This window comes from Liolophura sinensis, chromosome 7, assembly GCF_032854445.1.
Source record: "Liolophura sinensis isolate JHLJ2023 chromosome 7, CUHK_Ljap_v2, whole genome shotgun sequence".
In the NCBI taxonomy this organism is placed as follows: Eukaryota; Metazoa; Mollusca; class Polyplacophora; order Chitonida; family Chitonidae; genus Liolophura; species Liolophura sinensis.
The window spans coordinates 25,572,164-25,584,267 of NC_088301.1; the positions used below are offsets into that span (position 1 = coordinate 25,572,164).

The 12,104-nt window shown below is 38.2% G+C and overlaps 1 protein-coding gene across 1 annotated transcript; it reads left to right on the forward strand.

Annotated features, from left to right (window-relative positions):
* The first annotated feature begins 10 nt into the window (after positions 1 to 10).
* LOC135471274 (uncharacterized protein C19orf44-like) lies at positions 11 to 11,354 on the forward strand. The gene is made up of 8 exons (XM_064750438.1): positions 11 to 99; positions 2,220 to 2,373; positions 3,420 to 4,059; positions 4,773 to 5,171; positions 6,367 to 7,051; positions 7,589 to 7,788; positions 8,056 to 8,219; positions 9,253 to 11,354. Exons 2-8 carry the CDS (start codon positions 2,266 to 2,268, stop codon positions 9,325 to 9,327), a joined length of 2,271 nt encoding a protein of 756 aa, XP_064606508.1. The 5' UTR covers positions 11 to 99; positions 2,220 to 2,265; the 3' UTR covers positions 9,328 to 11,354.
* The last annotated feature ends 750 nt before the right edge of the window (positions 11,355 to 12,104 follow it).

The following is a 12,104-nucleotide window of genomic DNA, read 5'->3' on the forward strand; positions in this document are numbered from 1 at the left end:
CATTTCCGGAAACGAACAGCAGGGAAGTGCGAAATGGCAGCTTGACAACAGACGCGGTTTTGAGTGCGATTGAAGGGACGTTTACGAAGGTGTACTAATGTGAGCACCCATATACATAGCAGGAGTGCTCTGCATTCCGTGCACTATTTCTGCAACAGCTTGCACACATGTGTAAAAAAAGTTGCTTAAATAAATCCTGTTCATATGCTGCCGACCACGGCATATTTTTTTGTTCAACAACAACATGCTGGTACATGTATGCTTTTCTTACCACAGCGCACGTTTGTACATGTTCAACACTTTGTGTAATTGCTTACTGTGCTTTCCAAACAGCAAAGATGCACATATCCTTAAACTTATTCTGTGAATTGTAATGAACTTTTGGAAACAGTTGGTACGGTAGTTCAAAGTGTGACAAGCAAGGTGAAGCCTCTCTGTTAGGGTGAATGTCAGAATTTTTTTTAGAAAAGGACTCTGAGCCCATGCAGATGGACTAGGTGCTCTAGAGGCGTACAGTTTTTTAAATTTCAAAAGCTAATTGCCTCATTTACAATTTGATCTTTCCATCATCAGGGTTTTATATCAGTGATGACAAGTATAGGATTCTGTAGTCTGCCTACACAGCTATGCACTTTACCAGGAACGTCTAGCTTAAAAGCTGCCTCAAAGATCTGCTGATCGTAATTTTTATCTTGAATGATGTTCAACTGGATTAAGTGGTGTTCGATCACTAAAAATGTGTACCAGATACGGGTAGTAGATTTCCAAAAGAAAAATACTTTACATTGAATTTTCATGGATGACAGCTCTGATTGTTATTGAGTTTGATGCTTATCTATTAGCACATTTCAACATAAAAATGCATTGACTGACATTTACTTCTGATATCAATTCTTAACCGTCCAGCGCATCAGTGTCAAACTGACATCTCCAGAATAGTGACAAGCCTCCCAGAAATTAATTGCCTTTACTAACAAAATGCTGTGGCTGTTGTTAAGATTTCTGCAGAAGTCAAATACTGATTGTTGCATGCAAAACTCATCTTCTTGACACCACAAAATGAAAATTGCATTTGCAGACTAAAACATTGCATGAGGTTAAGAATATTCCTAATATGGCAGGAAGAATTACATGTACTACAGTTTTTAGGTTGACATCAAGCATATATTACTACAAGTACATAAATGTTGCACAGATGTAATTTATTAGTGCATTTGTTATCTCTACTTTAGAATCCAGCAGTATTCACTCAGCTGTTTTGTATTGGGTTGTTCAGGTTGACTGATCAGTGGTCTCACTTTTGCAAAGATATGTGTTTGACAAAACTAAACACTCACAGGAAATTGCTTGTGAAATGTATAGGTTACTTTCAGTCACCATATTTAACAAACCATGCCTTAAATTTTTATTTACATTATTTACACATTTATATTTTTTTTATATGTAAAATGGCTCTAAATCAATATTATTCTTTTTCAAATGCTTGTATAAATCTCATGCTTAATAGATGCACTGTATACTTTGCACTGCATCTGGTACACGTTACATGAACTCAGTGGTACCACACTATAATTATTCCAGTTGTTTGATACAGAAATAAGGTTTAAGAGCTACAGACAAAAAAATTATAATAATGTAAGTGAAAAATTTCTGAGTATCACAATCATGTAAGTAATAGTTATAGTATGTTGCATTACCATTACAGCGTATAGCCTTCAAGGGGCAGAGTATTTTTTTTGCAGAGCAGAAAAACTCTCACATCTATAGACTTTACGAATGTGCCAGTCTGTTTTTGACATCATAGATTCACATTTGCTATCACTAAAAAATATGACTGGTTTTTTATGCCATACTCAAGAATATTTCACTTATACAACGGCAGCCAACATTATGGGGAGAGGAAACAAGGCAGAGCCCGGGGGAAATCCACAAGGCCACGGCCATCAACAGGTCATTGCAGACAATGAGATGGGAAACTGATACATCCAACATAGCAAAATTGACAAAATTTGACATTTCAGGTTGCTAGCCTAAAAACTTAATTTGGCACAATCCCCTTTCAAATGTACATTGCTCCCATCGGTAATTTCATGTAATAATACAGTTGCATAGAGAATATTCACATTTTTTATAACCATTTCATTGGTCAATGTGCCTCAGTCGTGTGACAAGTAAAATAAAGTTTGGAATTGATGTTTTTTTCTTTTTGTGTCTGTTAGGATGCTGCATAATCTTCCGAAGTTATTTGCATTATCGTGTTGAATAATGAAGCGCCGGGGTGGAGGATCAACAGCTGCTTTACTGCAGAGAGCATCGTCCCAGCTGAAGGGTGAGCGCGTTGTGAAAGAAGTCAATGAAGAAGATGAACTCAATGTAAGTTTCTCTTATGCTTACACATGTGTAAGGGGCCCCAGGGTTGCTCAACGACCCATGGACCTCTCACCAATACACTCACTGTAAGTTCAAGTCCACTATTCCTCTCTGGCCATACGTGGGTTTCCTCCAGGCTCTGTCTGGTTTTCTCGCACCATAATGCTGCGTTGTATATGTGAAATATTCTTGAGTACGGTGTAAAACACCAATCAAATAAATAAATAGATATACATGTTATATATTTTAAATGACCTAAAATTTTGCCAGATTCTGAGGGTTCTATTGATCTAAGAATGGAACTTTTAGGGTTGCTTGGGAGGTAAGGTGATATCCTATAGAAGGACCATCAGTGAAAATTTGTGACATTATTTGCCTGTAAAATTGCAATTTTAGGGGCAAAATTTATTCATTTCCTGTATCTTATCTATGTAACTACACTTAGTCTATCTGCATTTAATCATCATTCTTGTGTGCACATATTTGCAGTGTTTAAGCTGATATCAGAGAAAATTTAACTATTTAAGTCATTCTAATTTTTTCGCTTATGTAACAGCACTCAGTTTTGTGGTGGAAACCAGAGAGAACAAGGTAGATCAACCCCTTTTGGCAAGATGCTGATGAACTTTCCCAGGACTGACAACTTGCCGTCTATATTTACTATTGGTGAAAGATAATTGACCTAGTCTAGACTAATAGACTTATTGACCTTAAGAGGGCTGCTTATCGTTACCTATGTCCCATGGGCAAAGTATCTAGAGTGTGGGTGTCTAGAAATTTCCTGTCCAAGGCTAGGATTATACCCGCACCTTGAGTCTCAGTGTCTAGCCATCATACATCTATTATTGATGCACATTCCCATCCCTTATGTCGTCTCAAAACAGAGCCAGAAACATTAGCCATCATGAGACTGGGCAAAAAAAAAACGTTTTTTGCCAAATCAACATTTTGTTTAGATTGAGTTAATTTGCATTTTAACAGGCGGTGTTTATACAGTGTGGTTTAAATATCTGAAATGAATGATATGATCTTATTTTTTCTGTTTGTAGGCTTACATCAGTTCTTTGACGAAGAAAACCACTGCCAGGAAGTCTGTGAGTTTTGATGAAGACAGTGACATAAGTATTTCTAATGAAGACTATCAGTATGGTGGGACAACAGTACCTGCCTCGGGCAGTAAGTATCTCAAGAAAAAGGTACGGGATAGCCTGGATTCTGTTGAGTCTATGGAACCAAAGGAGCCAGCCTTGAACAGATTTTTGAAGAAAGCTCCCACCCCAGTAGCAGCTGGGATAAGCCCTGCACCTGTAGATCGGCCTGCAACATCCAAGTTTGCTGGGAAATATGTGTCCGGGTCTGAGATGGCCAGATCCAGTCAGCAGAGTCATAGGTCTTCATCAGCATTAAGCAAAGCAGCAGCGTTAACCTCCAAGATCTCCCAGCGTCCTGTGCCCACAAGGCAGTCCAATATCTTCACCCTGGACACTGACAGTGAGGACAGTTTTAGGAAACCTTCTACTGTGAAAGCTGGCAGAACCCCCTCCCCCCTTAGAAGTGCGTCAGACAGCAGCTTGAGTTTGGGCAAGGATGGGGGGAAGTTTGTCAAGAAGAAAACTGAGCCACCTCCTCCCCCTGACTTCCTGAAGGAAGACACTCCAAGGAAAAAAGCACAACCAGTCGTGGGCACAAGTATGTCATCTGGGTGGATGTTTTTTATTAAAGGATACATGAAATACTTGGGTTTTTTTTCGTCTTAATATGGGGTATATGATGTGGTCTAGAATATAAAAGTATTAATAAGCTTCTCAGCTTTCTTCTTGGTACAGAAAAATAACTTTAAACTATATAGGTTTCCTATTGCATCAGTGGTCAGTCAGTCCAGAAATTAAGCAGCCTACTGTGGTGAAGTCAATGGTGATAGCTGTCAGAGCAATTTTGTTGGTGGTGGTGAGGTGGGGGGGGGTGGAGAGAGCCTGAATTGGGGATGCTAAGCTTGTCAGGCATTCCCAGTGTTCATTGATGAGGTAATTTCCGAATATTGGAATATGCCACTGATTTAATGTAAATCACATAAAATTTCACATAATTTCCCACATATTTAGCACAGAAGGGTAATCACTTTATTCAACCTAAAATTTCATCTGTGACTTAAGTTACTTATTATGGTTGATTCTGGGAGTTCTGTTGATCTTAGGTATATGTTTTGAGGATGGTATACATGTATATGGCACATAACAGGAAAATGTTAGCTTCGGCAGTAAAAGTAATATTTTCTTTGCTTTGTATGTTTGTGGATATGCAGTTTTTAGAGGCAAATTTTTAGGTCAAATTCCGTGAGATTATGACATGAGGTGATTTACAGTACAAGAATTTCTGTAGAAATTTGATTCCTTATTCCTTAGGTAAATCCCCCCAAGACGGACAGCTTCAGAAGGGCAGGCGTAAGCTGGTGGGGAAAGTGATGCTGTCATCAGAGGAGGAGAGTTTAGCTGAGTTTATTGAGGGTCTGTCTTGGTCCGAGAGGTCCAACTCTCCCCAGAGAAGTTCTAAAGGCATGCGTGATGCACCTCACCCTCGTGCCCAACGCTCACCATCACCAGATAGCAAACCACCTGTGCGACACACCTCTGCCTCTCCCAGACGTAACATCTCTACCCCCAAAGCGGGAGTGTTTAGACGGAGTCCATCTCCGCCATACCAGACTCGGACTCTCAGCAGGTCAGTCTCAGAAGACTCCCTGCCCAGTGAGGTGTCAGTGTCACAGGTGGACAGCGCTCAGGATGAGGAGGGCAGTTTTAATGGTACAGTATATTTCAAAATGGTTTGATATATGTATGCGGAAATGAAAATTGGTATGAACGTGACTTCACAAGATCAGGATTAGGTTTTAAGTGTCTGGCTCTCAGCTTCTCAAATTTTTTTTTTTTTCCAAATACTTGTCATATTTAATTGAAAATTGGTAAGTACCTTTACCATGAAAATTTACTGATGAAGTTTGAGTTTTGCTCTGCATTGTTGATAACCATTTTTGTTCTATTAAGAGCTGTGACTTAAACAGTCAGTAACCACTTATTGATGAAAGCTTTAATATTAGCTAGTGTTTACAATTACGTCTTCTTTCATGTTACTACATATGTACATGTTCCTCCAGACTGGTGTGATCACTGTTTAAAGCTACCATCAATTTGAATTTATTTATTTATTTATTTATTTGATGGGTGTATTATGCTGTACTCAAGAATATTTCACTTATACAACGGTGGCAAATATTATGGTGGGAGGAAATCGAGCAGCGCCTCGGGAAACCCACGACCATCCGCCAGTTGCTGACAGACCTTCCCAAGTATGGCTTGAGAGGAAGCCAGCATGAGCAGGACTTGAACTCACAGCAACCGCATTTGGTGAGAGACTCCTGGGTAATTACCCCATGCTGGCATGCTAACCCCCTTGGCCACAGAGGCCCCCTATCAATTTTGTACAGTGTATATGTATACTTACGTAGTGGTAGCTGAAACTCTGCTATTTAGGTAAACAACTTTGTTATCCAAACAATATGAGTTCTTCAACAGAAGAGTAAATGTTCTCCTCAGCAAATTTGGAAAACTTTCCTTAGTTCTTCTCAGTTTTTCAAATCCAAAGCACTGAGTTTTACCTTCAACATTTTATACATACTACATACTTGTAGCTATGTGAATTATTTTGTCATGAGATTGTATATGTTGAAACATTGAACTCTTTAATCATCTTTCAGTTGGTCAAAACCTTTTTTATCTCAAGCATTGTTCATGTTTTGCATGTTTGATATTTGAATCTTTAGTCACCTTTTTTTTTTTACAACATATGGATTTTAATGATAGGGATGAGAATTTTCATGATTTTCAGAATATGAAATCTTTGACCAAAGTGGTCGAGTGGTAAATGAAATTTGAGCTGATTTTCATTGAAAGATTCTCTTCCAAGTAATCAGGCATTAAGCATTATAATTTTTCCTTTCAGTCAATGTTGTGATGGACTTGGACATGTTAAGTCCTGTGAATTCATTCAATCATGAAGAGAAGCTTTCCTCTCCTCTGAAGAAAGCTCAAACCGCAGAGCCCAGTCCGTTTTTTAGTAAGAAAGGAAGTACCAGAGCGGAAACTGAAAAGCCTGCCAAGTCATCCAAGTCAGCCAGCAAAAAAAGTGATGTATACAGCACAAAAAGGTCACCCAAAAAGTCAAAGGAAAAGAAGGAAACCGAATTATTCAGTAATTTTGGTTTACACACCGTGGATGAGTTGATGGGGTTGGATACAAAGGAGTCGAGTGAAGATGCAAGTGTGATCAGAGATATTTCAGAAATTCTGACAGAGAAAAATGACACTGTATTCAAAGCGAAGAGATCTGTGAATGACAGTTTACCTGATGTCAACTTAGATGTAACTGATGATGTTATTGATGTGAAAAACTCATACTCTGAGGAGTTTGACAGTATTACAGAGAAGATTGGACAGGACAGTAGTATAGCAGAGTCTCTGTCAGAGGTTGTGACAAAGTACAGTGATGATGAGGAGGAGGAGTCCAAGGCAGACACTGTGAATGAGTATTCAGAGGATTTTGCTAGTGACTCAGAGTCTAGGGCTGACTCATACAGTGACAGTTATACTTCACACAGTGACTCAAGAACATTTAGCTACAGCCGAAGGTAAGTACTTGTTGTAAACAAAAACATACCAAGAACTGATATTTTAATGATACTATTCAGAAAATAGTTTCTAAAAATTTTAAAAATTACTACCTCTACCATAGTGGTTACATTTTTCCAGTAATTTTTTGAAGAGGCTATACTGGAAATTTTTGTGGAGAAATTGATCAGCGCAAATCCATTCAAATTTTTTCCTGTAATACCCCAGATAATTACCTGTCACAAAATATCAGCCTCGTCTCTTCCCATGTTACTTTTGAATTTCCTAAAATTTCTATAGCTGATCTAAATTCATGACTTCTACAAACTTTAATGTTATTGTAACCTGCAAATAGTGCAAGTACAACTCTAATCTACTGAAAGACAATCAATTCTACGTAAACATAGAAAATTTTATTTGATAAGCAAACATGGATTTTTTTGGCCAACAATTTCCAGTACAGCCTCAAGAGTATTGTCCCTTTATCTGTGGATGGCTAATTTGTTGATTTGGCACATTTCACACACGTAAATGATTTTTGCCATGATCTGTTTCAGCTCTTCTTCTAGTCTATCCAGAGGGAGATCCAAGAAGGAGAAGAGATCAGTGGAGGTTCAGACAGGTGACCAACCAGGACTGACTTACCAATGGAACACTCACCACTCAGGCATGGCCTTTATGGGACCTTCGTTTGGAATGTCGTTTGTGGATCCCACACCAATTGCTTCCCACATGGTCAGCCATGAGGCCCTGGAAGGTAATTTTGTTGAAATGGTATTAGACTGAGCAGAGAAAGGGTCACTTCAAAACCTGCAGTACACTGTATGCATTACAAGATTGGGAATTATCTGGGATAGAGCGTAAGACATCAAACAAATAAATCAGTATAAATGTTTTTTTGCAGATGTATGGGAAGTTTGCTAAATCACAGGTAACAAATCATGTAAGTAACTTGTGATTCAAGCATTATTCACATCTATGCGTAGGTATAGATGTTTACATGAACTGAACTATTTTGTTTCAGCCATGACAAACTACAGCCCAGCCATGTTAGCTCTCCAGGACATGCTGAAGCAGCAGCTAGAACTGACTCAGACCTTCATCCAGGCCCAGCAGTATCTGTATAACAGTTACACTCGGTCTATAGAGCCACATCACATGTACACGACGCTGGAGGATACCAAAAAGGTATAGTTTATTTGTATATATGTGTACAGAAACTTTAGTGAGTGATACAAGATAATCTGTGATTACAGAGACAGTCATGAAATTTTTTTTTTTTGATACCCCCCCCCCCCCCCCCCTGAAATATCCCCCCCTCCCCCACCTTTATTCATAGTAAACCACCATAATGCTGGTCGCTGTTGTATCCATGAAATGTTTTCCCCTCCCCCTCCTTTATGCATAGTAAACCACCATAATGCTGGTCGCCATTGTATCTGTGAAATATTCTTGAGTACGGCATAGAACACCAGTCAAATGAATAAAATATAAATAAATTCATAGTAAATGGTCAGCGACATTCATAGAGTATTGTGTGCAGTTTTACATTTGTGACCACCTGTGTTCCAGGTTCTATTTGGCATGCAATCTGTATATCACAAAAGGAAGATTTTGTCATCAATTTACAAAAAAATTTGTTGTTTTCTCCTGGCTGTCCATTTTCCTCCAACCATAAGACTGATGCTATTGTGCAAGTGCACAATTCTTGAGTGTAATAATAATCAAATAAAGGGGTTGTGTTTTGATGGTGGAAAATCTGGCAAGCCAAAGTTTTTTCCAGGCTATTGTTCCTAAAGATTAAAGTACAATTTAGGCAATAACTTGGTAATGATTTTGTACTCAAGCTCAGTAAGCTGCAGCTGTTCACTGAAATAAATTCACCTCTCAACTTTTTGTCCTCTTACTCCAGTGGATGATGTGAAACTTTGTCAGGCTTTCTCCGTTCATAAATGTGCTTCTGCTCTCTTATAAATGAACACATACAATGTCTGTATCAGGGCTCATCCACATGTTGAGATTACTGTCACAAGAGTTGTTCCCCTTGATGCACCTGAATTTATGAGCTTTTTAATTTGAGGAAAATCTGCCAAATGTATGATAGTTTTCCTGGTCTGTTATTGGGAACCATTATTGAATGTTGTTTAACAAGAATGTCTGCAAGACATTTTCTAGCTTTACATTCCTTTCACATTTTGTTTTTATTTCCTTCTCTTTCCAGTATATCCGTAAACATAGAAAACCACGACTCACATTCAAAGATGCCCTGAAGTTGGTGGATAAAGAAATGAGCTGACGCTGACTAAACTTTTAAAATTTTTTTTTAAGATCAACGACATTTGTAAGATATCACAAATGTGTGTATGTCATTTATGACAATGTCATCAGGTTGAGAGTTGAGTAAGCTTGTGTTGTTAATAGTGTATCCACTCAAAAAGGGAACCATGCACATGTAACGAGGAACTATTCTGACCACATGTAATGTTCCCGATGATTTCTTTTCTATAAGTTCGGGAGCGGCAGATTCGGGATCAATCCTGGGTCGAGTCACACCTAAGAGGAAGTTGTAATTTCCTTGCTTGGCATTCAGCATGAAGAGGATAGTGCAACGACTGGTTGACCCGTATCAGTATAATGGCTTGGCTAGGGCAGCTGACTTACCTTTGGTAAGTCGTCTCAGTGAAGCAGCACTAGATAAAAGAGCGGTGGAAATCCATACCTGCAACAAGGAGGCACGTCATATACACCCTAAGGACTCCTTCATTGTCATATGACTGAAAAATTGTTGAGCACGACGTTAAACCCCAAGCACTCACTCACTCACTCTTGTCTATAAGTAGATTTCTTTGCGATGTATTCGTTGTTACATCACTGTGGTCAGATTTGTAAAAGACTTGAAATGTAAAGATGTTTGTATCTACTCTGGGAACAAGTGCATTAGAACATGCCACTGTAGTAGTTTCATGCATGTAATGTTACAAGCACTTTCTGAAACCAGCCACTGACTCAGTGAATGCCATGCTAAAGACACCAGGAGATAGTGTGATAGTACACTGTCACAAGGCCTACCAGTAAGCGTTCTGTGCCTGTGAGAGCGTGAAGTAAGGCGACACCAATTTTATTTTGTGTTTTACTGGTGAGCCGACACTAAAAACTAATGAAATTAAATAAAAATGAAATTGAAAATCCAGTTTTTATTTTGTCCTATCTTAATAGGGTTTTTTTTCATGACATTTCTGTTTTTCAAAACTTTCCAATTACATAAATATGTCTGTAACAGGAACAGTTTGCAGGGACAGTCCAGCATTTCCCAAAATTTCGATGGTTTTCAATTTTATTTTTATACCTCTGACAAGTAAAGTTGGTGTAGCCTAAGGAAGGCTGTATCATTGAGAGTAAAACCACATCATCTGTGATCTGCAACAGTGACAGTCACAAAAATGGTCACACATAGCTGGTAAAAGCAGCCTCTTGTCATTTTCCCATAGAGTTTTATTGTTCACGTAAATGCTCAAGTTTGTTATTCATAATGTGAGGAATGATTTAGGCATCTTGCTGGTCAAATGGTGAAAGTTATTGACTCATCACGTTACTTCATTCAACCTATGAATGATAACTCATTTGCAGTGGAATGAAAAGTGTTATGATAACGAATGATAATGAAATTATTGAATGCAAAAACTCAGGGAGCACACTGTATGTGCAAAGTTACTGTTCTCCATCTTATGTATATGTATTGGTCATACATAAAATGTATTTTATGTTTGTTAATGTTTTATGAAATGCATTTAATAATGTTTTGATGTTCATAGCAATTTGATTCTTCACATGAATTGAGAAAAACAGGACATGAAAAGCGTTAAAAAGTTTAATGTATTTTTTTTTTTTTTTTTTGGTTAAATACTCAGGAGTGTACTGGTAGTAAGAAAATTATCCTAATGTTATCTGTGATTCATTTCCTTCTCCATATCTCCATTTTAATATTCAAAATGGCTATAGATTGGTTTTGATAGTACATGTGCATGTAGTTTGTAAACGTTGTATTTTAGCTGATCGCTGAGAGTAAAATCTGTCAGGAATTACATGTACATGGATAGGTATCTGTAAGGTACTGTTAATGTATAATGTATTGTATGCACATGTCAGAATTTTACAGTTGTGTAAAAACATTGTAATAAACTGTATTACATTTATTCATAATAATTGTTTGTTTGAAAGTTCATTGGGATGAGGGGAAATGGTCATTTTGACCAGGTTTTCTCTTTGTTTCATTCTTGGGTCGTTGAGGTGAAGCCATAAAATGATAAGTGTGTCTCTTTTTACTTTAACTGTGCCTGTGTATCAAACAATGTATCTGTAGTGACGGTGAAAACAGTAATGAAATAAAATAAAGGTATTTTCAGTGCCACCTGATATGTTTTACTGCAATCTCAAATTTCAAAACTAGGCTGAAAAGTAGGCTTTATGTTCTTGGCAGATCAGCTTTATGAGCCAAGTGATTTGTGGAGAGTGATTTGCAGCACACTTCACCCAGAACCTTTCAGTAATGTGGTCACTGCGAGTTCAAGCCCAACTCATGCTGGGTTCCTGTCTGGTCATACACTGGAGGTTATTTCAGCAACCTGCGGACGGTCGTGGACTTGATTAACGTCAGGATCATAGATTCCACAGCTTTCACTGTCCATGAGGGCTGGGTGACAATAAACTGTCAACACAGTTCAAATGATGTTTTGCACAGTCTAAATTTCATGGAAAATTTTTCATGGGAAGGTTTTTCAGTAACGTGCCAAAAGGTGAGTGGTTTTACCCAGGCATACAGGTTTCCTCCATCCAAACAACTGACTTCCATCGCTGCATAAGAAGGTCAGGAGGTTTGTCACGATGATTTTATCAATTACCCATAAGCCTGACCACCTGAGTCCAGTGTTAAATAACAAGTACATAAATTATTCAATCTAAAGGGACCGATTCCACAAAGCTATTTCTGACAAAAAGTCAAAAGTTTGATTTAAGAGGTTAGCAATTCTTGTTGCAGGGCAAGTTAAAGTCTGCCCCATGACCCAACCCGAGTTT